The 27,311-nt window shown below is 49.1% G+C and overlaps 8 protein-coding genes across 8 annotated transcripts; 1 reads left to right on the plus strand and 7 right to left on the minus strand.

Annotated features, from left to right (window-relative positions):
* Positions 1-1,958: 1,958 nt before the first annotated feature.
* Positions 1,959-6,751, minus strand: PtrM4_104600 (uncharacterized protein; the record flags this gene model as incomplete). Its single annotated transcript, XM_066107570.1, has 3 exons — positions 1,959-2,857; positions 2,884-5,460; positions 5,536-6,751. 3 exons carry the CDS (start codon positions 6,749-6,751, stop codon positions 1,959-1,961), a joined length of 4,692 nt encoding a protein of 1,563 aa, XP_065962019.1.
* Positions 6,752-7,426: 675 nt separating this feature from the next.
* On the minus strand, positions 7,427-8,935 carry PtrM4_104610 (uncharacterized protein; the record flags this gene model as incomplete). Its single annotated transcript, XM_066107571.1, has 1 exon — positions 7,427-8,935. One exon carries the CDS (start codon positions 8,933-8,935, stop codon positions 7,427-7,429), a length of 1,509 nt encoding a protein of 502 aa, XP_065962020.1.
* Positions 8,936-9,179: 244 nt separating this feature from the next.
* Positions 9,180-10,955, minus strand: PtrM4_104620 (uncharacterized protein; the record flags this gene model as incomplete). The annotated part of the gene is made up of 1 exon (XM_066107572.1): positions 9,180-10,955. The coding sequence occupies one exon, from the start codon at positions 10,953-10,955 to the stop codon at positions 9,180-9,182; it is 1,776 nt and encodes a 591-aa protein (XP_065962021.1).
* A 39-nt stretch (positions 10,956-10,994) lies between these two features.
* PtrM4_104630 (uncharacterized protein) lies at positions 10,995-12,347 on the minus strand (the record flags this gene model as incomplete). Its single annotated transcript, XM_066107573.1, has 1 exon — positions 10,995-12,347. One exon carries the CDS (start codon positions 12,345-12,347, stop codon positions 10,995-10,997), a length of 1,353 nt encoding a protein of 450 aa, XP_065962022.1.
* Positions 12,348-14,006: 1,659 nt separating this feature from the next.
* On the minus strand, positions 14,007-15,659 carry PtrM4_104640 (uncharacterized protein; the record flags this gene model as incomplete). The annotated part of the gene is made up of 1 exon (XM_066107574.1): positions 14,007-15,659. One exon carries the CDS (start codon positions 15,657-15,659, stop codon positions 14,007-14,009), a length of 1,653 nt encoding a protein of 550 aa, XP_065962023.1.
* Positions 15,660-16,211: 552 nt separating this feature from the next.
* On the minus strand, positions 16,212-17,300 carry PtrM4_104650 (uncharacterized protein; the record flags this gene model as incomplete). The annotated part of the gene is made up of 1 exon (XM_001936168.2): positions 16,212-17,300. One exon carries the CDS (start codon positions 17,298-17,300, stop codon positions 16,212-16,214), a length of 1,089 nt encoding a protein of 362 aa, XP_001936203.1.
* A 1,156-nt stretch (positions 17,301-18,456) lies between these two features.
* Positions 18,457-20,636, minus strand: PtrM4_104660 (Asp domain containing protein; the record flags this gene model as incomplete). Its single annotated transcript, XM_001936166.2, has 2 exons — positions 18,457-19,943; positions 20,006-20,636. The coding sequence occupies 2 exons, from the start codon at positions 20,634-20,636 to the stop codon at positions 18,457-18,459; spliced, it is 2,118 nt and encodes a 705-aa protein (XP_001936201.2).
* A 1,733-nt stretch (positions 20,637-22,369) lies between these two features.
* PtrM4_104670 (uncharacterized protein) lies at positions 22,370-24,977 on the plus strand (the record flags this gene model as incomplete). Its single annotated transcript, XM_066107575.1, has 8 exons — positions 22,370-22,783; positions 22,832-22,876; positions 22,927-22,977; positions 23,027-23,101; positions 23,148-23,171; positions 23,666-23,711; positions 23,885-24,510; positions 24,558-24,977. 8 exons carry the CDS (start codon positions 22,370-22,372, stop codon positions 24,975-24,977), a joined length of 1,701 nt encoding a protein of 566 aa, XP_065962024.1.
* Positions 24,978-27,311: the final 2,334 nt, after the last annotated feature.

Consider the following 27,311-nt stretch of genomic DNA (forward strand, 5'->3'; position numbering starts at 1 on the left):
GGCAATAGGGCTCCGGGTAGGTCCGCACGGCGGCATTGCCGGCTAGGTACCCGCAGTCACCGCGGCTGTTCAAGCACATCACAACGGGCCATTTCGAGGCGACCAGCGATCGCAAATTCGCTTTATTGCGGCGCAATCGCAGTAATGCGTACTATCTTCCACCAATGTCACCATATGAGTCACGTCATTTCGAATCGCGTGGGAGGGCCCGGATACATATATGCGCTAATACGGGCTTGTAGTATATTGCGATGTTGTGGTCCGCGGAGCGCACGCCAAGAAGTCATTCTAAGCATACGTGCTCGTCTATATATTGTTTACAACCAAAAGAAGCTCCAAGCACGTGTGGACGTGCTCTCCACCTGCCGAACTTAAAGAGTGATCCTATCCAGAATTCTGTTCATCTCCATCCATCTCCTTCCACACAAGGCCCGATTGCTCATTCAACGCACTGGATCAACCTGACCATACCATCATTGCCACGTCAACGCTCATCACTCAGGGCTGATTCCCATTGTATCACGCCCAACCTGCACCCCCTACCTCGTGTGATGGCCCCCAAAAGACTGCGTGCCTTTACCATCCGCTTCCTTCGCCAGCTTCGCCACCTGTGCCGCACTCTGACATAAGTCACCTGCGGGGCATCTGCAGGGTATTTTAGCCAGCCGCTGAAATTGTTTGGAACAAAGGAAGTGCCGGCACGACTAGATTAACACAGGCCGGCGGCGCAAGGCGCGCAATACATTAAAAATGTGGGAGGCAAAGCCTTTGTTCGCTCAGCCTCGCGCATCGATGATGTAGGGGTAGTAGTCTAAGAATGAATACGAAAGATGGAGCTTTGACCGGTAATTTCTTGAGTAACCGACCCTTTGGTAGGGAAACTAGGCCTAGCCGATTATACATGGGGACGAATTTGCGACTACTCAGGTCGGCGATGTAATAATAGCGTGTACACGGTTACCTACCTACGCTAGGACATCACTTGGTACGAGCAGGTAAACCCATCAAAGCCCATGCATCTAGAATCCCATCTCCACACAAGTAGCACGGTAGTCGTATTTCTCGGCACAACTTCCAATCCCAGTGTCCTCATCCCTGGGGAGCTTTGGCGCTTCTCCTTTCTTCCTCGTGTTGCGCGTGCATGGCGCGTTTTATTATGGATACGCAGCGTCGATCTTGGGATGGGTATGAAGCCCTCCTACAGCCCACGAGCCAGAGCGGGTCCTCGATACCGCGCGTAGCCGCTGCACGACCTCGACCCTCACGATGCGTAGGCGCGAAAGGGATCTACATGCCTACAGCCCAAGAAATGCCGGTGTATAGGTAGTGCACCTGCAGCGCGGAAGCTAGAGGATCCGTTCTCGGGACTTTGCGCGGGAATACAATGTGTGTATGTATGTTGTGGGAAGGTGTGGCTGCAGATGCAGTGTCATGCTTGGGGTGGATGCTGTTTGGAAGCTTCTATGACTATGCGCGAACTACACGAGAATGTTTGCATGTCGTGACACGGTACTACAGTCGGGTGACAAAAAGAAAGAGACTTTTTAAAAGTTAACTTTTTCTAAGCTCTATATCTAAAGAACTAGACTACCTAGACTAATACATCTTGATTTTTTAGAAAGTTAAGAACCTTCTCGTTAGGTAAGGTTACTATAAGATATACTTAGTAGGCAAAATAAAGCTAATCTAAGTGTCAGATATTCACTCTTATCTGGAATACTGATGAAATGGGTAATGATCGTGATGATATTGATTATTGATTGTGTTTTTGGTTCTGTCTACGGTTGTGGGCACACCTGGGGGGTGCCAAGCCTTCCTGTGATCCGATTGGCTCTCTCAGATGCCGGGTCGCGCTAGTCTAACCCAGCGTCTGTACGCTCTCATCTTCAACAGTGCTATTATCTGACACACCCCTTCAGCTTGGACGCTCTTCACGCTTGCAAGCTGGGCACTTAGTCCTACTCAAGGCTTACCACGAGATTTTCAAGTTTCTCTTGAATTTCTTCGAGCGGTGCCGAGTTTCTCGCCAGGATTTCCTTAGCGGGGACTAGTCCTAGTTGTTCTAGGAATTCTGGCCATTTGTTTGGTGGCAATGATTTGGTGAGACCGTCGGCGATCATATCCGCGGTAGGTATGTACTCTACGGAGATCCGGCCTGTCGACACCTCCTGTCTGATCCAGTGATTGTGTATGTCGACATGTCTGAGTTTGGTTTGAAGCTTTGAGACCTCCTCGGTGACTAGGCGAATAGTCTGTTTGTTGTCGCATTGAATAGTGATACTAGGGGTGTCAAGCTGGATATTCAGCTCCTTGAGGAGACGGGACAGGAATAGAGCTTCCTTGGCTACTTGAGATAGAGCGAGGAGCTCGGCTTCTGTCGTTGATGTTGTGACAGTGTCTTGTTTGTTAGCTTTCCATGCGATGAGTCCATTGAAGAGCTTGATCGCGTAGCCCTGTGAGCTCTTCCTGTCTAGGGTATTGTCGGCAAAGGAAGCATCGCTGGCTATCTGTAGTCCAGCGCCTCCTCCGAGTTGTAGCGCGAGGTGCTTTGTCGCTAGTAGATATTGGAGGACTCGGTCGGCAGCGTCATGGTGCTCCGGTCCTGGGTTGGAGAGAAAGCGGGCGAGCCGCGACGTCGCAAAGGCGATGTCTGGTCTAGTGGTCACGGCTGCGAAGAGGAGCGAGCCTATCTTGCGCTGGTATTTGTTGATCTCTGATGGGGAGGCGAGGCCGTCTCTTGGTAGTAGTTCGGCAGTCGCCATCGGCGTGTCGTGTCTAATGTCGGTACGGTCGGCCAGTCTGCTGATCTTGTCTGCGTAGGCCGCCTGCGATAGCTGGATCGTCCGCGCCTTTCGGTCTCGGATAATCTCGACGCCGAGGAACCATTGTAAGTCGTTTCCCCAGTAAAGAGGTATCTGTCCTGGAGGCGGGCAATTGCCTGCTGGGCGGATTGCTCCATGTCTTTGTGGTATGCGAGTATGATGTCGTCCACGTAGAAGAAGATAATGATGCCGTCTTTGATGAGACAGCAGGGTTCGTGCGGTACTTCCTGGAACCCGAGTTCTTTGAGAGTGCCTGTGAACTCTTTCTGCCAGAGGAGCGGGGATATGCGCAGTCCATACAATGCCTTGTTGAGCTTAAGTATAGTGCCTGGCTTCTGATGGCCGCGTGGCATTCTCATGAATACTTCTCGGTCTATTGTCGCATGCACGAAGGCGTTTGCCACGTCGTACTGTTTGAGCTCTAGGTCGTACTTTGCCGCAATTGCGGTTAGCATTCGGAACGACCGGCTTGCGAGTGTTGCCGCGTAGGTGTCTTGCGATGTGATGTTTCGCTGCTGATCACCGCGGACGACTAGTCGTGCCTTGCACTTGAGTAGTCGGTGATGCTTGTCAAGTTTGTAGGTGTATACCCACATGCAGCCCAGGATTTGTTGTCCTGTTTGCTTGATTTTCTTTATGGGGAACTCTGTCCATGAGTTCATTTGATAGTGGCTTGCTAGATGGGACTGTTCTGCTTCTTTGAATAGTTCTCCCATTGGGTGGTCCTCAAGCTTAGTTCGGCATGTTGGCAGAGGTGGTAGCTGGCTGCGATGGGGCTTCAAGCCTTTGGCGAGCATTCTCACAATCGCAGCCTTGTCCATAGCTACTCCTCTGTATTCTCCAACCTTTCCGGCCTGGGTACCCGCCATGAACGCTGCTGCCCATGGGGCAGTCTTAGGGGTTCCTTGTCGATCCTTCTCATCTAGCGATGCTCCTGCCATTAGCCGCGCGAGCAACGCTGCGGGTGGCGGTGTCGCCGGAGGTGTCGGGTAGCTGTCCCGGATTTTTCTCCCTTGATAGTATCCTGGCTGGTCGCCCTCGCTGTCCTGAGCGAGTGACTCCTCCGGTGGACTGTCCTCATAGAAGGACTCCGTCTCTGGTTGCTGCGCTGGTGTTGGCAGCTCAATGGTCCTCACGTGTGTCGCGATTTCTTCTAGCGTATTGTGCATGAGGTTGTCCATTAGGTCTTCGGTTTTGCCATCGAAAATTGACTGTTCGTCGAAGACGACGTCTCTAGTGCTCATCACTTTGGCGAGTGACGGTATCCAGATTCGGTAGATGTTTGATGACCGGTATCCGACTAGGTATCCGATCCATGCCTTTGGGTCGAGGCGTTGTAGGCGCGACTTCCCTCTGTGGGTGTCGTCTGTCATGGCGAAAGCTTTGCAGCCATATGCCTTAAGGTGAGTGAGGTTTGGTTTTCGGAGAGATGTGACTATTCCGTTGCTGAAAGCTACTCGTGTGAAGAAGACTTCGTATGGTGTCTTCCAGTGATTGTTGTAGTTTGGGGTTCTGTTGTAGAGATAGACTGCGGCTCGAGTGATTTCTGGCCACAGTTCCCAAGAGAGATTGGCGTCAAGTCGCATTGCGCGTGCCTTCTCCTTGTTTACACCCCCTGAGCGCTCGGCTCCACCGTTTTGTGCCTGTGTGTCTGGGGCTGAGGGCTCGACTCTGATGCCCTGTGTTGCCAGCCATCGCTCGACATCTGGCTTAACAGTTGTGATCTCGTTGTCAGACTCTATGGTCTTAACGGATATGTTGTAATGGTTCTTCATAAATAAGAAGAAAGTTGTGAGCAGCCGGATAATGGACTTGGCTGTCCGGTTGTCGGTAAAGTATAGGTCCCATTGGAGGCCTGAGAAACGATCGGTAATGAGCATTTGGCTCTTCTCTTTTGTGATCGCCTGGACTTCGTATGTATGGAAGTCGATAGCAAGTCGCTCTCCTGGGCCTTCGTCGTTTGTTCGTGGTAGGCGTCGTATCTGTCTCTTGGACTTGGCTCTTCCGCAGGAGTCGCATTGTACTGTCGTCACCCCTTGAACTCGCACCCCCTCAGACTGCTGCACGAGATGCTCGATTGCTGCTGGTCCTGGGTGGCCGAGTCTCTTGTGCCATAGCATCGCTGAAGCCTTCTTTGGTCCTCTCTGCGTGCGTGTTGTGATGGCTCTTGTATGGACAAATGCCTGGGGTAGAGGACTGTACTCTAATACCCACTGGCCAAAGGTTTCTGAGAGGTTGCCAATAACTTGATCGTCTGGTCCTCGTAGGTTAGTTGGGTTTGATTTGGTATCCCACCAGATTCCTCTCTGCCGTAGCAGTCGGAAGGACACTAGATTGCATACGATCTCTGGGCAGATTGCCACATCTCGCAGCACTAGCTTTGTTGTCCCATGCTGATGTTGCAGCGTGATGTCTGTGGTCCCGTATCCCCGTATCCAAATCTTTATACTACCAGCCCATATGTAGTCTCCTAATGATGACGGGCGGTAGTTGTATATCCGATCTGGATTGTTTGTGATGTGGCACGTCGCTCCTGAATCGAGAATGAATGATCGTGCGAGAGGGTACGTGTGCTCGGCTGTCCCACTCCGTGCGATGGTAGTGAGCGCGGCGTCTACGTCCGTAATCTTTCGGCCTTCTAGTCATTCGATTGGTGACTGAGAGAGATCTGGGGTCGGTGTATGTGATTGCTTCAGCACTGGTGTGCGAGTACGGGGTCTGCTTTGTCCGCGGATTAGCCCTTGAAACGATGAATCATGTATGCGTCTGAACTTAATGAGCTCGCTTATTGTCTCATTAGGTTGCCACCATTCTGGGGCAGTCTCTGGGTAGAGATAAAAGCATGTTCTGATGCTATGATGTTGTCCACATGCTTGGCATTGTACTCCAGCAGTGGTGAAAGAGTCTTGTTCTGAAGATCTCTTAAGCGTGGACTTTGTGCTTCCAGCTTGTACGTTGGTATTGGGGTCTGCCCCAGTTCGGCGTTGTTTACGAGGACGTCCCCGGTACGTTGTTAGCGGGGTCTGCCCCGGTTTCATTTTTGTCGATGGCGCGGATTTCGAACTATGAGGCGTCCCTGATAGCTCCTGGTCGTATTCACCGCCAGCAAGAGTTGATCCATATGGTCCATCGTAAGCTGCCATAGCTGCTTTGTGCTTCCCTGATCTAAGGGGATGGTTTATCATCATATGCTCTCGGAACCGTTTCATCATCTCCTTCCGGCTCATGCCTACTGCCCCACGACCATTATCCTGAAAATTGGTGGCCCATATGGGTGCAGTTTTATTGACGGCTGCCAGGAAGTCTTTTGTTGTTGTGCTAAGCTGGGATAGCTCGGGGACATTGTACGTCTCCGCGTGGGTTGCGGCTTGGTCATACTCAGCCAGCCACGTGTCCCATTGCGCCGCGCTTCTCATGGGCCGTAGGGCCGCAAGATAGCGCTCGCGTGCTCGGTCTTTCTCAGTCTCGTCATCAACCCCAACGGTCAGTTGTAGGTTGGCAATCCACTCGCGTAATGTCTTGTCTGGGAGACAGCATGTGCGTAGTAGGTGTGGTGACACGCTTGATTGAATCAAGGTCATGATATGTTGGAAGCTCGATTGCTCCTTTTCGTACCGGTGTCGGTCGCTCTTGTACTGCTCCATCGACATACGATAGTACTCAAGATCTTCTTTGAATGCCTTTTGCCCGCTGCTAGACAGCTCGCTTAGGCGCTCTGGTTCTCCAATGCCAGCAGCTGCTTGGTAGTTAGCGAATACTGGGATTCTAATGTCTTTTGGCTCCCGTAGGGGCTGAGTGGTAGATTTTGGGTTAATCTTATCCCAAATATTGTGCGCTACGCAACGCGCTTGTAGTTGCAGCATCCATCCGGTGTAGTCTGACTGGTCGCGTAAAGTCACGGTCGCGTCGCGGGTGGTAAATGTGGTCATTTTGGTAAGTAGGTAAAGGTAGTGAGACTCTTAATTGTCAGATATTCACTCTTATCTGGAATACTGATGAAATGGGTAATGATCGTGATGATATTGATTATTGATTGTGTTTTTGGTTCTGTCTACGGTTGTGGGCACACCTGGGGGGTGCCAAGCCTTCCTGTGATCCGATTGGCTCTCTCAGATGCCGGGTCGCGCTAGTCTAACCCAGCGTCTGTACGCTCTCATCTTCAACAGTGCTATTATCTGACACTAAGGCAGTAAAAGTAGTGTCAGATTAGATGAGATATTGCACAAAAGTGATGGATGTTCATGATTGATTGTATTGTTCTCTGTTCTAAGGTGCGCGCTGAGAGTTTTGTTCTGCTAAGACGCTAACCCATTATTAGCTAGCGGTGTCGGCACTTTCGGCTCGACACGCCTGCTATCTGACACACCCCCTCAGCTTGGAAGGCATATTGCAAGCTGCATAAACTGGTTGATCGATCCTACATAATGAGGCCTTCCAGTTGCTCTTGCACCTCCTTAAGCTCAATCTCTCTGAGCGGGGCTTCTTCGCGCTCGACGAGTCCCAGTTGACAGACTCCGCAACAATCAATCGGATCGGCATGATTGATTCCTATCTAGGTTAAAGGCTGCCTAATGAAGTAATTCTTTAACCTATATAGGAATCAATCATGTCAATCGATTGATTGTTGCGGAGTCTGCCAGTTGATCAAGGAACCTGGCCCATTTATTGGCTGGCAGTGGCTTTGTGAACCCGTCTGCGATCATGTTGTCAGACGGCACATACTCTACCTTGATCACCTTTCGGGTAACCTCTTGTCGTAGCCAGTGATTGTGTATATCAACGTGCCGAAGTTTTGTTTGAAGTTTGGCTACGTCCTCTGTGACTAGTCGGATGGTCTGTTGGTTGTCGCATTTGATTGTGATTGTTGGATCGCTCAGAGTTACCCGAAGCTCCCTCAGCAGTCGCGACGTGAATATGGCCTCCTTGGCCACCTGGGAAAGAGCAAGTAATTCTGCTTCCGTGGTTGAAGTAGTAACGGTATCCTGCTTGCTTGCTCTCCAGGAGATGAGGCCGCCAAACAGCTTAATGGCGTAGCCTTGTGAGCTCTTCCTGTCCAGGGTGTTGTCTGCAAATGATGCGTCACTTGCTACTTGAAGACCTTCACCTGTGCCTAGCTCCAGAGCTAGGTTCATTGTCTTTCTTAGGTAGAGTAGTACGCGGTCCGCTGCCTCTTGATGTTCTATGCTTGGATTGACTAGGAACCGAGCGAGGCGCGATGTTGCGAAGGCGATGTCGGGTCTTGTGGTGACTGCTGCGAACAGCAGAGATCCAATCTTGCGTTGGTACTTGCTGACTTCAGCTGGTGCTGCGAGTCCTTTTCGTGGTCGGAGTTCGATGCCTGACATTGGCGTATCATGCCTTACATTTTGGTGGTTGATGAGTTGACTGATTTTGTCGACGTATGCAGCTTGAGATAGCTGTATGGTCTTCTGCTTGCGATTGCGCATGACCTCTACGCCGAGAAACCACTGTAAGTCGTCTCCTCCCGTACAAGCGTATTTTTCTTGGATCCGGTTTATGGCCTTCATTGCCTCTGATTCTTGCTTTGAATGGTACGCAACGATGATATCGTCCACATAGAAGAAGATGATAACTCCGTCCTTGATCATGCAGCATGGCTCCTGTGGTATTTGTTGAAACCCTATCGAAGCAAGAGTTGCGGTGAATTCTTTCTGCCACAGTGATGGTGAGATCCGGAGCCCGTAGAGTGCCTTTTGCACTTTGAGTAGAGTGCCAGGCTTCTGATATCCTTTTGGCATCCTCATGTATATTTCTCTGTCGATTGCAGCATGCACAAAAGCATTAGTGACGTCGTATTGCTTCAGCTCAAGATCGTATTTGGCGGCGATTGCCATGAGCATTCTGAATGAGCGTCCTGCCAATGTTGCTGCATATGTGTCTTGGGAGGTTATGTTGCGTTGTTGATCTCCCCTTACCACCAATCTTGCCTTGCATTTGATGAGGCGGTGATGCTTGTCGAGTTTGTAGGTGTATACCCACATACAGTCTAGAATCTGGTGCCCTGCTCGTTTGACTGGTGATGCTTGGACCTCAGTCCATGACTTCATTTGTTGGTGACTCTGAAGGTGTGTCTTTTCTGCTTCCTTGAACATTTCGTATAGTGGATGGTCTTCTAGCTTTGAGTATGCTGTTGGGAGTGGCGGTAGCTGGTTGCGATGGGGCTTGATTCCCTTGGATAGCAGTCTCTTCACCTGAGCCTTATCGATTGGCTTTCCTTCGTGTTGACCAATGTGTCCTGATCAGACTCCGCAACAATCAATCGGATCGGCATGATTGATTCCTATCTAGGTTAAAGGCTGCCTAATAAAGTAACTCTTTAACCTATATAGGAATCAATCATGTCGATCGATTGATTGTTGCGGAGTCTGGTCCTGATTCGGTGCCGGCCATGAATGCGGCTGCCCATGGACTGGTCATTGATGTTGATTGGTTGGACATGTTCGTCATATCCTCGTTGTTCACCTCTCCTTGAACTAGCAAGGCCACAGGTGGAGGAGTTGGTGGCGGGGTTAGATATGCCTCTACCACCTTCCTTCCTTGGTGGTATCTGGTTTTCTGAGTGCGCGGGCTCTCTTCCTGCGTCGTATCGTCCTCGTAGAACGTCTCGGTTTCTGGTTGTTGGCTCTGAGTACCTGGGAGTTCGACTGTTCTCACCCAAGTTGCGATTTCCTCTAGGGTGTTGTGCATGAGATTGTCCATCAGGTCCTCAGTCTTGCCGTTGAAGATTGTGTCTTCGTCAAACACTACGTCGCGAGTGCTGATTACCTTTGCCATGGATGGGATCCATATGCGGTAAATGTTCGTTGACTGGTATCCCACTAGGTATCCAATCCAGGCCTTCGGATCTAGTCTCTGTAGCCTGGACTTTCCTCTGTGGGTGTCGTCTGTCATTGCGAAAGCCTTACACCCATATGCTTTTAGGTGAGCTTGATTTGGTTTTCGAGGTCCGGTGACTATGCCGTTGATGGCAGCTGCGCGTGTAAAGAATATTTCGTATGGTGTCTTCCAATTGTTTGGGTAATTTGGCGTTCGATTGTATAGGTATACCGCCGCTCTGGTAGTTTCTGGCCAGAGTTCCCATGGAAGGTTTGCATCCAGTCGAATTGCGCGTGCCTTTTCTTTTATAACACCCCCTGAGCGCTCAGCTCCTCCGTTTTGAGCTTGAGTATCTGGAGCGGAGGGCTCGAGTTTGATTGATAGGGACGTGCACCATTTTTCGACCTCTTGTTTGACGGTAACGATCTCGTTGTCAGTCTCGATGACTTTGACTGTGATGTTGAATTGTTTCTTCATGAACTGGACGAAGAGGCCTAGGAGGCGAATGATTGAGCGAGCCGGTCTGTTGTCCTTGAAGTAGAAGTCCCATGTGTATCGGGACCGTCGGCAAGTGACCAGCATTTGGCTCTTCTCCTTGGTGAAACTGCCGTCCTCATACTCATGGAAGTCGATGGCTACCCTTTCACCTGGCCCTTCGTCGTTCAGTCTGGGCGTCCTGCGTATTTGTCGTTTCGATTTTGACCTGCCGCAGGCGTCACACTCCACGGTAGTGATGCCCTTGATCCTCACCCCCTCAGATTGCTGCACGAGGTGCTCGATCGCGGACGGCCCGGGATGTCCGAGTCGTTTGTGCCATAATATGGCAGTAGCCTTTTGTGGTGATCGTTTGGCTCGATTCATACGCACATGAAAGGCTGAAGTTGATGTAGTAGGTGGCTCGATAACCCATTGCCCATAGTGTTCCGATAAGGTGGCAATGGTTGAACCATCCCATCGTCGTAGGCTTGTCGGGTCTTCTCGATTGTCCCACCATATACCTTGTCTTCGGAGCAGCCTGAATGATACGAGGCTGCAGAGGAAGTCTGGGCACCAGGCAACATTGCTCAGGTGTAGAATTTGTTTGCCCTGAGCCCTCTCTGCCGTCACCTTGACTGCTCCGTATCCTTGTATCCAAACCCTTGAGTTGCCAGCCCAAATGTAATCTCCCATCGCAGGCGGGCGTACGTCTTCGAGCCTTGAGAGGTTGTTGCAGATGTGCGTCGTCGAGCCAGAATCCAGGATGAATGCATCCTTTAATGGGTATCCTTGATTGCTCGCATTGAATGCCGCTTTCATCATGCCCTCGTCCAGCCTCGAGATCTCGCGTCCATCTAGTCAATCAGTGACTGAGTCCGGTGTTTGTGATGTCTTAATGTAGGGTGTAATTGATCGTGATGCCGTAGTTAGGCGTGGTCGCTTCGTTTCCAGGTTTGTTTCCTGTATTATTCTTTGTAAGTCTGCATCATGCTGAAGTTTGTACTGTACCAGCTTTGTGATGTGTTTGTTCGGTTTGAACCAATCTGGGGTCTCCAAAGTTGGGTTGACATAGTAGCAGCTACTGATGTCATGGCGTTGTTCACAAGCAGGACATATATCGCCAGCTTCTGCTGTATTCCTTTTCTGGAATTGCTTGGACTTGTTGCCAGGTGCATTCATTTTGCGTTTGTTTGTTTGCCTTTGGTTTCCCTGGCTAGGGTTGGTAGATGGCGCTCTAATTTGCACACTTGAGGCGTCCCCCTGTGTGTTCGAGTCGGATTCACCGCTCGCCGCGTAGGCTGCTTCACCCGTCATAAAGGCACTTCTTGATTTGCCTCGTGTTGGGTGAGCTAGGCTCATATGTTCGCGGAAGAGTTTCATCATCTGCCTTCTTTCTATATTGTTCCGGTCGCTTCCCGCTCCAGTGAATGTTGCCATCCATGCTGGGGCAATCTTAGAGACTGCTTTTAGGAAGTCGTCCACAACCAGCTTGCTTTGTATCACGTCCCCTATCTTTAGGGCTTCGGCGCGAGTTGCAGCTTGGTCGTATTCGCTGAGCCATGATTCCCAATTTTGCGGGCTTCTCATAGGTCTCAAGGAATCGTGGTACCTCTCTCGTACCCTTCTGATCTCATCGTCGAGGTCTACTCCAACTGCTACCTGGAGGTTTGTGATCCAGGTGCGGAGAGTTCCATGTTCCTCAAAGCAGCTCACTTGAAGGTGTGGGCTAACTGTTGCATTCAGGTGTCTGATCATTGCCGCAATGTTTGTGCGTTCGTCTCGATAGTTTCGTTCGCGTATTTTGTATGATTCAAAAACCATCTTGAATTCCCTTGAGTCCCCATCGTATGCCTCCTTCCCCTCCGCTGAGAGTTCTGAGTATCGAGCTGGTATGGCTGGAGTTTGAACAGCAGGGTTGACTATGTCAACTGTATCTTGTGTAGGCGCTCGGGCATTGGCTCTCGCGGTTCGTGTAGAGGAGGATGGAGCTGATGATGTATTTCTCAGAGCAGCGGCTGGTTCATAGTCGGATACGAGTGGAGGGAGAGGTTCGGTCGGCTTTGTACGAGGCTGAGTGTTGCCCGCTGGATCTACAATGTCCCAGATCTCTAGGGCTTCGCATTGCATCTTGATTTGGCGGTACCAGGGGATCCATTTGCTCGAGTCGGTGAGGATGACTGTTGCGTCCCTCTGGCTCTGGTTTGTCGCCATTATTGCGTGTTCGTTGCTCGTTATAGAGGCAGTGAGACTCTTAATTGTCAGATTAGATGAGATATTGCACAAAAGTGATGGATGTTCATGATTGATTGTATTGTTCTCTGTTCTAAGGTGCGCGCTGAGAGTTTTGTTCTGCTAAGACGCTAACCCATTATTAGCTAGCGGTGTCGGCACTTTCGGCTCGACACGCCTGCTATCTGACAAGTAGAGTTCAAAAAGAGCTAGAAGAGAGTTAGGTATAACTTTTTACTGAGCGTATGAAAATTTCTAAAAAAAGTTCCTAAGATACTAGCTTATATAAGCATTACATAAGCAAATCTCTTTCTAAACTTTCTTATCTAGTTAATTTTAAAAACGAAGAATAAAGAAAAGTACGCTAAAAAAGTACGCTAGAATTACGTAATAATCTACTAGTGTTATTCTATATATCTTTCTCTTTCTACTTCCAAATTTTCTCATCTCTATTATCTCTCTATGTCTCGAGAGCTTTCTAAATTCGAAAAAGAAGTTTATACTCTATCTTTGCAAAAAAAATCTACCAGTACTATTAGTACTATACTAGAAAAGCCTTATAAGTCTATTTATAATACTTTACAACGTATTAAGAGGAAGAAAAGTCCTATTCTACCTCTTTCTACGCCTAAACTAGGCCGCCCTACTAAGGTCTCTAAACGAACTACTCGAGTAGTTAATAGAGACCTAGAAAGAAGTCCTAAGAAGACAAATAGGCGTATTCTAGTAGAGAATAATCTAGATTTCTCTACTAGAAGCCTACAACGCTTATTGAAAGCAGAGAAATACTCAAAATCTCTAGCTAGAAAGAAGCAGCTTTTAAACGCAGAAAAAGCTACTAACCGCAAGAATTACGCTAAGAAGACACTTAAAATTCTTAAAAATATAAACTTTAGCAAAGTTATATTTTCTGACGAGTCTTCTATACAGCGTGGGTATGGTGCTAGGCAAGAATACGTTAGAAAGAGAAGAAATAAGCGACTTGGAAAGGAACAGGTCCAAACAACCAACTCAAGTGAGTTTAAAAAATATCTAAATAAGCTAAAATATTCTTTGAAAAATCTAGTATTTTTCTAGGAGTTTAGTACATTTTTATCTAGCTTACTAACAGAGATATAGCCCGCGATATCTCGATAGGTGTTTGGGGAGCTATCTGGATAGGTGGAAGATCTAAGTTACACATAACTAGATCTCTACAGGACTCTAGAACATTTACAAATACACGTTATATACGAGAAGTACTTGTACCTATTGTTAAACCTCTATTTAAAAGAGGTAAGTAAGAAGTGTTGACACGGCAAAGGTGTCGAATACTAGCAGTCGTTGCAACGAACAAAGTGTATAGTATTTGATTAGTAGTGAGCAAGAGCTGGATGGAGAGATCTCCATATGTACGGTTGCGAGCTAAGCGGGAAGCTTGGTCTAACTAGTGGTCCAAGCTTCCGGCCCGGAAAAACTCGCCGGGCTGGCTGTACGCGCATGTTCCGACAAGAAGTCTTTCTTTCTTACTTTAAAAGACTAACATGATCCATGGGCGAGCGGCGCACACGGGCGAGCGGCGCACCCCACCAACTTTTGCAACTTTAAAGCGATGCATCTCAACAACGCGATAATATTATTGCTAGATATTGATACAGTAGATTACTCTATATTAATAGTATCAGTCTTGCATGTGCGCGAGTTGTGCCCAGTCTCCTTGCACCTAGTGCAGCGCCTTTGAGCCCGCTGGCTGAGGCCTGATCGCGCTCCTCCTTGACGCTCTTCATGAGCAATCTGCTGGTCAGCCTCATTTTGAGCCAGTATATCCTCTCCAGCTCCCTTTGTGAGTACTCCATGCTTCTGTATACGCCTTTTAGAGCGCCGCCTACGCTCTGAGGCTGCGCTATTGGCCTTCTCAAGACTAGAGATCCGATCGCGCATCAGCTCAGCAGAGAGCATCATCACCTCGGCGCCCTTCTTTAGCTGGTCAATCGCCATAATAATTGAAGCTGGTGATGAGCTCTTGTGCTGGCGCACGCGCTCACGTATTAGGCTTGACTGAGCCTCAAGCTCACGCGCGTTGCTCGGCGTTTGAGCTACCCAGGGAGCCTCTGGCAGAGCTGCTGGAGGAGTAGGTGTACGCAGTTGTACATCTACCTTTGATAGAACAGCCTCTGGTTGTAGAGGAACAAGGCCTGCGCCGCGGAAGGCTGAGCAGATATTGGCTGGCGTGAACGCTTGATCAAATGCTGCCTTGAACGCTGGCAGAAACTCTAGCTTGGTGATGTGGTTGATGTGGTTGCGCATAAGGCTCTCCACCTCACGGCTGTACGCGCGCTTCAATGGCGAGAAGCAGCCAACATCAAGTGGCTGGAGTAGGTGAGATGAGTGAGGAGGCATACAGAGCGTATGGATATTGTTCTCCTTGCAGAGCTCCTGGAACTCTAGAGATTGGTGGCTCTTATGGCCATCAATAATAAGCAGGCGACGCGCGCCTACACTACGAGCCTGCGTGTGAGCGTTGAAGTGCTTTAGCCACTCAACTCCAAGCTCATTATTCGTCCAGCCATTATCGCTGACTGCGATCGCCCAGTCGCGTGGGATCTCAGCTTCCTTATACCAGGCTGATAGGTGGTACTGGCCAGCGAAGATGAGGAACGGTGGGACTGACCAGCCAGCAGCGCTGATAGCAGCGATCAGCGTTACCCACTCGCGATTGCCTGGCTGAATACTCTTCGGCCTGCCTCTCCTCTCTGCTCCTGTTATAACTAGCTGCGTTGTAATCTTGCCCATCATAAAGCCAGCTTCATCAAAGTTGTAGACGTCCTCATCGCAGATACCTAGCTCAGCCTTTGTCTCTTCTACAAGCTTAAACCACCTCTTTATTAATGTTGCATCCTCACAAAGAGCTCTCTGCCTATCGTACGCTTGGTTGAAACACGTCCGAAGACTGTCTGTACGCTTAACAAAGGTAGATGGCCAGTTGACTCCAACCTGCTCTCCACCACGCGCAGCCAGCAGCTTATCAGCCATATCACGTACAGCTGTGTAGGTAGGCGCAAATCCACGCAGATCTAGCTGAAGTATATAGCTAATAATCACCTCCTCTTCTCTCTGGGTAAGCTTCCTTGAGTTGGGCGGGCAATCGCGTCGGGCAGGTATACCAGCGCGTCGGCGGCGGAGCGTTGTTTCGGCTACGTTGTAGACTACTGCAGCAGTACGGGTACCTTGGATCTGGTGCGCATTAATAGATGAGATAGCAAGCTGAATATCTGCTTCATTTGATAGTAATTGAGTAGCGCTGCGTTGAGCCATTGTAGATTAAGATCAGTAAGGTGAGTAAAGTTGGTGGGGTGCGCCGCTCGCCCGTGTGCGCCGCTCGCCCATGGATCATGTTATATCTTTTGAATTTCTTGATACTTTTTAAATTTTTCTTTTTATTCTTAAATTTAATAATTAATTCTATTTAGGTTGGAAATTTCAGCAGGATAACGCCAAGATCCATAAAACGCCAGCAGTTATCTCTTGGTTCTCCAGGAATAAAGTTCCTCTTTTCGAGCATCCGGCCTATAGCCCAGATCTAAATCCTATAGAAAACGTTTGGAGCTTACTTAAGAATAAGCTAGCAAAAAGGCCTAGTGCCTCTTTAGGCATAGGTAAGAGTACTAAGGCAGTAGAATTGTTTAAACAAGCAATTCTTGTTGGAGTGGGTGAACCGTACGCATAGGGAAGAAGTTGAGGATTGACTGAGGTTGTATTGTACAAGCTATGGAAAGTTTATGTAGGTGAGTGACCATAAACAGCGCTAGTCTCAGATAGGCATCGTCCCATCACCAAACCGTGACACACCCCCCAGTTGTCACCAAGTCAGTGAGTTGGTGATAACTGACCTGTATCCAGTAGATGAACCACGAATGATGTACCACCACTAGGTGGTTGGCCGTCATCTACCTGAATCTTGTCTCTATACTGTTGACGTGAAGCCCATTCATTTAGGGCGTCCTTTATTTGCTTCGAAATCTTAGGATCCTTTTGAGCTTGTTCAACCTTGCGGACTCCAATAGGTGCTGGTGTCCAGTCTTTTGGTCGACCTGGGTGAAGTGGATTGAGTATCCAGCAGTCGGGTAAAGCGTGTGACAACCCACAAACACAAGGTAGGTTTGCAATCCCAAGCTTAGCAGCTGAGGTAGATAGCACACTTGACTCAGTGGCAGTGGTCTGGGCAGCTCGGCGGATGTACTTCGTCATCTTTTCGACGTAGGCGGGCAAGCTGAGTAGATTTGTACCGTTTATCTCGTGTTCGTATATCTGATCGAGGCAGGTAGTAGCGTAGTTTGGATAGTGAGCTTGGCAGGCAATCAAGAAATCCTCCTGAGGCCTGTAGCTAGTTGTCTCTGGTAGGTTGATCGATTGGCATTGAGAAGTGATGTGTATCCAGTCAGCCATCCATTCATCGAGTTTCTTTAGGTTGCGTGGAGCGGTCTTCAGATTGGTGTATCTTGCTATTAAGTCGCGACTCCGATCGGCTGTAGAAGGACAGAATTGCTTCTTGAGAGCGACAAGTCGATCGTACACAGTAGGGAGATCCTGTATTAGGTAGAGATGACGCGTGGCGATAGACCTAGTGATCTCTGTATTTAGCTGCACCAGAGCTCTCTCTTGTTTCTGCAGCGTGATCTCGTCGAGTCTCCATTGTTCAACCTCCCATCGGTAGGAATCACGATCCTCAGTGGATAGATCAGAGAGCTTAGAAGCTCTAGCCTTATAGTCGGTGAGCTGAGGCTTAGGATTGGCAGCCTCTAGGTCAGGCAGGCTCTCCTTTGGTGTATCTGGATTGACGTATTGCCAGATCTTGTGATCCTTCGCGAAGTCTCTGCAGAGAAAGATCCAGTTGAACCAGTCATCTGGTGTATTAAGGATAACAGTAACTCGAGTTACTGCTGATCCTGTAGCCATTGTGTGCGTAGAACAGACGTAGCAATCGTGCGTTATAGTGGACGCGGGGTAATCGAGCGCTGTGGTGGACGCGGGGTAATCGTGCGGCTATGAGGGGCCTAGTAATCGTGCGCTATGAGGGACGCGGTAATCGTGCGGCTATGAGGGGCCTAGTAATCGTGCGCTATGAGGGACGCGGTAATCGGGAAATGAGTACAATCAGGATGCAGCCGGGCTCATAACTGTTGGAGTGGGTGAACCGTACGCATAGGGAAGAAGTTGAGGATTGACTGAGGTTGTATTGTACAAGCTATGGAAAGTTTATGTAGGTGAGTGACCATAAACAGCGCTAGTCTCAGATAGGCATCGTCCCATCACCAAACCGTGACAATTCTAGAAGAGTGGGAGCAATTACCGCAAGAGGTAATAGATAACTGTATTAGGTCTTTACCTAGGCGTTATCTAGCAGTAAAAGCAGCTAGAGGTTGGTATACTAAGTACTAGTAACTAGCTTTGGCTACTTTAATATAAAAAAAGCTTTAAAAACTTCTTTTTAGCCTTACTCTTGCAAACACAAGTAGAATAACTTCTAATTTGAACATTGTATAGATCTATACGTAATAAATAGCATATAAGAGTTTTAGCTAAAAGGATACTGTAGATAAAAAGTTATACTTAGATTTGTAGCTTACTTTTTTCTACTCTTAAACACTACTAGAGTTACTCAGACGTAAGCTTACTTAGCATCCTTTTTAGTAACCCATCTTAAAAAAAATGTTCTTAGCTTTCTAGAGAACTAAAATTTATTAGTCTAGCTAGTCTAGTTCTTTAGATATAGAGCTTAGAAAAAGGTAAATTTTAAAAAGTCTCTTTCTTTCTGTCACCCGACTGTATGTTTCTTGTTGGTCTGGGAAGTAAGATACGTGGTATGATATTGATGCTACATTTGGCAATAGTGGCAAGGAGCGTGGTAGTAGTTGGGTATCAAGATAACGCCTGGAGTTGTAGACAATAGTGCGGAATTACGGGCTTGTGTAAAGAGACCGCCTCCGAGCAGTTGCTTGTAGAGGAAATCATGGCGAAAACAAAAACAATAATCAGGCCGATAAGAAAAACACCGAAGTGAAGGAAGCGTGTAACGTGTAAGAGAACCATCCGTCTATTAGTTCATCCTGCATCATGGAGACATGGGTCGAATTGGTCGATTGTCCTCGCTTCTCGCCCAGCTCTCGAGTTCTTCTGGTGTTGGCTGCGAGACCGCTGTGCTGTCGCTCTGGATTGTCACGTCGCTTAATCCTCTTGTGTGCGATGGTCGTCGCTCCATTCCAGGCTCGTTCGTTTGCTCGACACCTTCAGGCTGTGCTTCTGGCTCCTCCGTGGTAACCGGCGCTGCTGGTTCCACCCCTGCTGCAGTCTTATCAGCACTACCCTCCGCCCCTGATGCTCCATTGTTCGCTAATACTTCGTCAATATTGCTATCACTAGGGCTTCGACTATGCGGAGGTCTTTGTGTAGCGTTCGGCGCATCCCCCTTTTTATCGGGAATTGATCGTATCGCGTCTTCTCCTGATAGTTCTGCAATGGGAGTTCGCGGAGTTTCGTTGCCGGATGGGTCTCCACGTTTCGCCGTCGCAAAGTAGTCCATAGTATCGCCGCTATGTGGCGGAGGACTGTAGAGTTCCGCTGGAGTACTATCAGGGGATAACTCATTAATAGGATGAACAGACTTGTGATTGGGCTCATAATAGCCAGGAATTGAGCTCTTTGGGGAGTAGGGAGCGTCGGATCCAGTGAGCTCTGAGACACGGCGATACTTGATCTCGTTTCCAGCAAAAGTCGTGTCGATTTCGGATGGATTTGGCGTGTGATCCATACTTTTCTTCGAGGCCCGACGTTTTTTCCAAAGAAAGAAGATGCCAAGTGCCGCAATGATGAAAACAGCCACGATACCAACTACAATTCCTGCAATGGCTCCTGATGACAGTTCACCCCCGTCATTGTTGTCTTGAGCCGTTGGTAGTGTATATGACCTATCGAAGATTGTGACTAGACTGGGTTTTGGCATTGGCTGTTCAAACACGGCAGGGGCGACGGTAAAATTCTGGTGTTCATAGTCGACGATAATGTATGCCTCTTGGAGGAAAGCGCGGCCGAGAACGAACTGTTCATTTTCTGATCGCCGAATGGGAAAGTAGCTCGTTTGGTTGGAAAAGAGTGGGAAATCTGCTTGCAGATCGAAAGCAGCATATGGTAGTACGATAGATACGAAATCGTTGCTGTCCGTGTCTGCGCTTGCACTGATCTTCATTATGACCTCAGCATTTGCGCGGAGATTGTTCGCATGCGAAGAAGTGTTGACGGTGAATAATTTGCTAGTTTCGTCATACCCCAGGCTGAAGTTTGAAACGAAGCTATCGATGATTTCGTCCGGCAGGATGAGGTACGGGAATGTCGAATCGATCGTGGCTGGGAACCCTCGTTGGGTGAAAGATATAGTGTTGGCTTCGACGTTTTGGTCGGGCTTATAAAGGATAGAATTGACACCAACAGCGAGTGAAGTGTTTTGGGCGCTTGGCATCGCGATGGATACGCTTTGGTCCGTCAACCGCGATCTGTCATATCCACCCAAAACCAAATTGCCCGGAACACCGTTATTGTTGTTGCCTGGTCTTCATTAGTTTTTATCCATGTATTTATGTATATTGTTCGCTAGAATCAAGACTCACGATAATACGCTCCGGCCGTATATCCAAAAGATCGACTAGCGATCCTATGCGCACTACCGTACATATTCTCGATGAAATTTGGCCTCGTTGCACCAGAGGCTCCGGTTCTTCCCACAGCCAGACCTAGGGATCCCAGATAGAAATTGCCGACTGTGTACTTGACAACATATTGATCAGAGAGGACTAGGCTTTGTGGTGAGGTTTCACCTAGACCAACTGAATCCACCCCCCATACCGCTGCGGGCTTTGTGCTATTGCCGTCGCTGTCCAACTGCAACTGGTCTGTGTACCATGGTGGGAGTGGAATGTTGAATGTGCCTGCCGTTTGCCATTGTGATGATTTGCTGTCATCGAATCCTCGAGACTGACTACCTTCGAAAGGCATAATACCACGGCTTTCTGCACACGTTTCGTCCGAACACCATTCCGTCTGCTGCGGGACGAGAGTGGTCCCCAAGGACGTCGAGATGAGTACCCGGAAATTCTGGCCATTGCTTTGGTTCTTTCCGTCGTCTCCGATGTTTATAACGAACGTCGACCATTTTCCATCGTTGCCTTCGAACTTTCCACTTGGACTTAGGACATAGGGTGTGGGAAGGATGATCGGGTCTTTGCGTCTCCAGAAATACATGATGGCGAATGGAGCATAGCAAGCGAAGACAAGGTGAGGGGCAACCGCGTGATAACGAAGATTTGAAAACTGATAGAGGCGTAGTCCGTGAGACACACTGATACGATGTTGGCGCCTCGACTGACAAACGACAGCCTCGCTGGTAGGTCAGCTGCAGCCAATGGTGGGGAAACCCTCAGGATGAGCCGCGATTCTGTGATGCAGTGCACATCCACATTGAACAGGGAATAGACTCGACGTCCTTCACGGCCGTTCCTCGCAGTGTGTAATCATCGATTTGATCTTCCGCGGCATGGTGACAGGCGTGTCCAGCCCATTTGCTTCGTGTAAATAACGAACGTCCGCGCCCCATGCGGGGTGGTGGCACAGCATCTCAAGGGCGCCCTGACGTTGCATGTCGCCTGTGAAGATGCTAAGACGTGACTGGACGAGCGATACCGATGAAATGGCGCGGGCTGTGTGGCTTTTACCAGGTGTGTATCGAGGGACGCAGCAGGATTGCGAGTAAGAGTCTGGATGCTTACCTCTGTTGAGACAGGCCGCATGTCTCAAAGGGAGCACATTGATGGTCCATCAGAAGCATTGGGACAGTAGCGATTGGAGGTAGTCACAACCGCCTGAACCTCTTACTTACTCAGCCGTCCAATCCGGTCAACATTGCCCCACCATCCCGCACCGGATGAGCTTCGCCTCTCACTTGCATGCGCAACTCCTCACACCTCACACAGTGCTCGGATCACAAAAAAATGTATGCTACCGTGTACGACCGCTCTGAGAAGTCTCCTCTGGTATCGCACTTGTTGCGCGAAGCCCATGCGGACCAGACTCTCGATTCCAGTTGGTGTGAGGAAGGACCGCCCTTAAGTTATTCGCTCCCGCGTTGAGGTTCCCAGCCCCCAGAAATCGTGCCCATACCACCATTTCGCCGGGCGCCTAAGTTGATCATCATACTATATGGACTGCAGATCAAATTCCGTTCGAGGCAGGTCGCTAGCTCCATGCGGCTTCAATTGAGTCCATGCCAGCAATTGCCATGTGTTACCTCTTCGGTCAGACGTCGTTGAATCACGTCCCGCCTTACTTACGCATATGCAGTTTGTTCTCATAATGTGGGTCAGATGTGACGCTGTATCTTGGATCGCCGTTCAAGCCCTACCCTCAGCCCCTGCTTCCAAGGTTTTTTCACCATTAATTGTACTAGTCATCACTGCAAAGCGGTCTGGCCCCCCCTGATATCAGCTCGATGCTGCGCCTGTGTATTGGGCGTTTTCTAACGCCAGAAGGCCAGGCAAATCTCAGCCTCCGCTTGGATATCCTGCTTCCGGCCTTACACACCCTAGTGATTGAACACGGGCAAGGCTGTGTCATTTCAGCCTCTCTGGAGCAACCATAATCTACTCCCACATGCAGGCGCACCTAATAACTTCGTCATTGTATTGCACTTACTCGTCGCTGTCAGTCATCTCCTCTGATCCCTCAAATTGTCAGGCCATCTTCTGTAGCGAGGTATGTGATACTCCAATCGGTACTTCCCTTACGCACAATCGCATCATTGCTAGCGCCACTTGTAAAATATTGCATCTTATTTAGCTGTACTTCCACTGTATTTTGAAGGCCTTGTGTTCCCGCACAACAGTCTCAGCGATTGTGGCATATTGTATCACGTGGCTAACTCAATCAGCTCCAAACCGCCTGCCACTCGTTCAGTCGGCCCAAAAGTCTTTCGCTCAAAAATGCGCAATCATTGGCCCCTCCTTTTGGTGTTGATCGGGAGTGCTTACGCGCAAGAGGATGGTGGTGGATATGGAAGTCCACCCAAATCAACCAAATCTTCAGGGGGCTACGACGCAGCTCCTCCAGCATATTCAGCCCCTCCTCCAGTATACTCAGTCCCTCCTCCAGTGTATTCAGCATCTCCTCCAACACACGAAGCACCTCCTCCCACATATGGCGCACCTCTTCCGGGCACAATCACCTTGACTTCGACTAAGACAGTTACATTGTCCGAGTACTGCGCCGTACCACCTCCGGTAACCGTAACCCATGTGAAGAATGTTACAACCACGAAGACTATCACCTCTTCTGAGTATTGCGCGATACCGTCGCCAGTAACCGTGACTCGGATAAAGAACATCACGACAACCAAGGTATGTGTTTCCTGCGGCTCACGTTGGAATAGCTGCTCACTTTCCAAGACCGAACGGGAGACCATCACGAAGCCTGGGTTCAATGTCACAGAGGTACTAAACACCGCCGTGTTGATGAGGGCTGGCATTAATCAATTGAACAGACCAAGACAACCACCCAACATACAACCAAGCCCGGCGCGAATATTACACAGGTATTTCCTTCACATGATTTAGCCCTTGAATTTAGCTCATTTCCGGCAGTCTTACACTACCACGGAGTATATTACTGGCCCTATAACAACTGTCAACAACACTATTACAGAAGTCACTACCAAGGTAAGCTCAACCCATCTTATCCATGGGCTCGTGCTGACATTAGTAGACTATCACTTCAACACTCATTTCTGTATGTACTCCCCTTCCCGTCATTGACAATCCTCTTTGCTCTTTCCAGCTGTTCATTCAGCGATGCTTCCATACGACGAAGCTACATCTACTCCTTACATACCATCCTGTTTCCCCCAGCAAATCGAGACGTTCACGACTTTATTAACATCCTGCTAGCTCATCCCCAAAACTGAGTTTAGCTATCTGCCAACAACTGAATATCTTACCACATCGATACTGACAACAGAAACGGACCGAACCACTGAGACCGATGTGCTCACTACCAGACTCCGCAACAATCAATCGGATCGGCATGATTGATTCCTATCTAGGTTAAAGGCTGCCTAATAAAGTAACTCTTTAACCTATATAGGAATCAATCATGTCGATCGATTGATTGTTGCGGAGTCTGCTCACTACTTATAGCATTTGGACATCAACATATACTTCGGTAGCATATATCCGCTCTACATGGCAAACCGATTCCGTACTAACATCCTTTTCCCACACTAGATAACCATCGTCCCTACTACCCTTTATGAGGAAACCACGATAGCATGTAAGCAATGTTTTTCATTCCGTTAGCTTGTGTGGAGTTCACCACGCATATGCGAGGCTACGAGTGGATGAGTTCGCATGTAGTCAACACGTTGCAAAGCGCGTCTGCTTATGTTTCGATGTCGCCATCATCTTCTCGGATTTCATATTGCTTGTAAGGCTGACAGTCTGCAGTGCCTGGAACAACCTCGGTATCTACTCAGACAGTTGTATCGCGAATTTCGGAAACGATTACTATCACCGACTACATCTCGGTCATACAGACGATCCCAGGCCCCACGGTTTCGATTCCCGGCCCAACAGAGACTGCCACGCAAATTGTGACCTCTGATCGAACTGTTGAGCTCAGCATCCCAGGACCGACTCAAAACATCACGATACCCGGCCCGACCCAGGAAATTACTATTCCAGGTCCGACTCAAGAGATCACCGTTCCAGGACCGACACAAGAAATAACCATCCCGGGGCCGACTCAAGAGATTACGGTACCTGGCCCCACTCAGGAAATAACTATCCCGGGCCCGATTCAAGAAGTCACGATTCCCAATCCCACTCAGGAGATTACTATACCTGGTCCAACTCAAGAGGTGACTGTGCCCGGCCCAACCCAAGAAGTCACTATCCCAGGCCCAACCCAGACAATCGAAACGACTGAAACCCAATTCCAGACCTTGACACAAGTGGAGACCCAGTTCACGACATTGACTTTGCCGCCTCAGGTCATCATTAGTAATGTGACATTTCCTGGGCAGACATCAACAGTCTTCACACAACTCCCACCCACTACTGTGGTGTCTCCGGTGCTTTCATATGTCACAATTCCTCAGGCTACGATAACTTCCGTCAGTATCTCACCACCACAAACAATTTCCGAGACTTTTACACAGCCGGGTCAAATTGTTACCAGCACTTTGACTCTCTCCGGAGGTCTTTCAATAGTGACAATCACCCAACCAGCGACTACCGTCTTTTCCACAAGAACAATACCTGCAGTAACCTCGACTATCGTAACTCAATTGCCCGGAAGTGCCTCAACGAGTACACTTCTATCGCTTATCACATTACCAGCTTCTACAATCTCGAGCACAGTCCTTATACCTGGCGCTACATCGCTTCTGACTACAACTCTACCCGCAACAACTACGATATCAACTGTGTTCGTTACCCGGTCTATCGTTACTACGTTAGTGTTGCCGACTACTGTGGTGCCAACATCCGCTCCCATCTCATCTTCCACTCCTCCCGCATCTGTATCCTGCGCGAGTGAATGTCAGATAGATGTTACGGCGAGCCGATTGGAATATCCCGGAGTAGTAGTTACATCCACTGCCTCACAGCCGCTTGTTACTCTCGAGATCTATACCGATAGCGCTGGCAATGATGTCAGCTCTTCTCTACGCGTCAATCAACTCCCCTCTCAGGCGCCGCCTATCATCACGTGGAGCTATTCCGGCGTAGTATTGACCTACCCTACGACCTATGCTGCTTATGAAACCTTCAGTCACCTGGAAGTCGAGCCTATAGGAACCGCTTGCGCCACGGATACATCCACATTGACTCTGCCGTCTCCCACAAATTATCCATCCCTCATCGTTCCCTTGAGCGAAGTTACAGATACAGCATTTGTAGCTCCGACAGTGGTTAGTTATCTCAATGCTCAGCCGACTGTCATCGCGCAACTTGGTCAGTCGATTGGCCCAGGCGCGTGTGACCCCCTTAGCGGCAGTACCGTTGATGGTATTCAATCTAACCTTGGAACTACAACCTATGTCACAACCGCACCTGCGGCGGGTACCATAATTCGCCGTCAGCCTACTGCGCAGCTCGTACTCCAGCCAACATCTGATGTACCTCAGACAAGTGCAGGACCCACATCAAGCGCAGCCCCTTCTAGCCCGCCTCCTCCTCCACCACCAAGTTCAAGTAAGCCAGCTCCTCCTCCTTCTTTAAGTACGGTTCCAGCGCCTACCAGTTTGCCACCACCCCTTCTCCCACCAAGTTCAAGTACGGTTGCTCCTCCTCCCCCTTCCAGCTCGCCAGCTCCGCCGTCTCCACCGCCAAGCAGCTCTGCACTCCTGCCAACCTCCGCACCAGTCTCGAGTGTGATTCCAGAGCCTAGCAGTGGGGCTCCTCCTGCACCAACTAGCACTTCTATTTCTTTGTCCAGCGTTGCATTGTCGACGACAAGTATCGCGCCCCCGTCAAGCAGTTCTGCTGACACCGTGTCTGAAGTACCACCACCTCCACCTTCATCCTCGATCCCACCCTCCATTGTCTCCTCATCCGCATCCGCTCCTCCTCCTCTATCCTCCATCTCGCCTTCGTCCATCGTCGTCGAACCCTCATCCTCCACGGAGGCTCCCGCATCTACTCCCGCTCCTTTCTCTTCAGTCGTCGTATCGAGCGCTGCGTCTACGCAGAGGACCACTACGTCTGATGGCACATCTTCTCCCCCCATCTCGAGCTCGAGCGCGGCATCTGAGTTTACCGGAGCTGCTGCTTTGCCGACCGGGCATATCGCTGGTTTCTTGATTGGTGCTGCAGGGTTGGGCTTAGACCTGTTTTAATCTCTTAGTGCACGCAAATCGTGTATAGTCTTTGACAATTCAAATTTAATGCAATAATGTTTGATGATGGAGAGTTGGACATATCGACGGGCATATGTCAGGATTAATACAATGGGCAGATAGAATTATTGTATCGCTTGATTGATCAGTTGATGGAAATTAGCAAGACATTAGATGACAACCTTTGTGTCGTGATTTGCCTCCATGCGCTGATTATCTTACCCTCATATTTGCTGCCAAGAGATCGCCTCGTATGACCAATGATTACTACTACGCTGCTCCAGTAAACAATCATTCCTTTTTCGATGCTACTCTTCCAAAATTTCATCTGGCTGATCCACAGTCCGCAACAATCAATTAAGTGGGTCCTAGAAGGTTCAGATTGGATTGATTGATTACCGCTTTAAGCCTAGTAGTTACCTATAGGAGTTTAAGCCCTACCTAGATAGGTAAGTGGGTCTAGGAGAGTGACCGGATTGAATTGATTGTTGCGGAGTCTAGGCTGATCCTCCAGACGAATGCCCACTTTGACATCGAACGTCTAGTCCATGTGTTTTTCTATTGGTTCGGTACTTGCCTCCTGTCAAGAGGGTTGTATGTCGTGCTTACAGTTGCTCCTGCCTCGATAGATGTTGTGTTGTTATCTGACATCAGCATGAATCCTTGACGTCATGACATGTGAGGGGTGCAAGAGCACCACCTGTCACCCGTAGCGATTCGTGATATTTAGCACGACCTTTGATTTACCTTTTAACATCTTACACAAAGACATATTGTTCCCAACTCATGACAGGTGAAGAAGACCGAAAGCTTTTCTCTGCAGATGGTCAATTCGACGCGGGTGGAATGCTCACCTCACGTACAGCTGGGGAGGTTGAGGGGACGATGACATCTCGGGATTCAGAGGCTCGTGGATGGGGCAAGTGAGATGAGTAAATGGAGCGATACGAATGGTCCTACTCTGCGCTTACGTTTGTTTCAGATACACGTCCCTCTTCGTCAGCCTACATCTCGTATCGCTCAACATCCGCATG

The sequence above is a fragment of the Pyrenophora tritici-repentis genome, chromosome 5, assembly GCF_003171515.1.
Source record: "Pyrenophora tritici-repentis strain M4 chromosome 5, whole genome shotgun sequence".
NCBI classification, from domain to species: Eukaryota; Fungi; Ascomycota; class Dothideomycetes; order Pleosporales; family Pleosporaceae; genus Pyrenophora; species Pyrenophora tritici-repentis.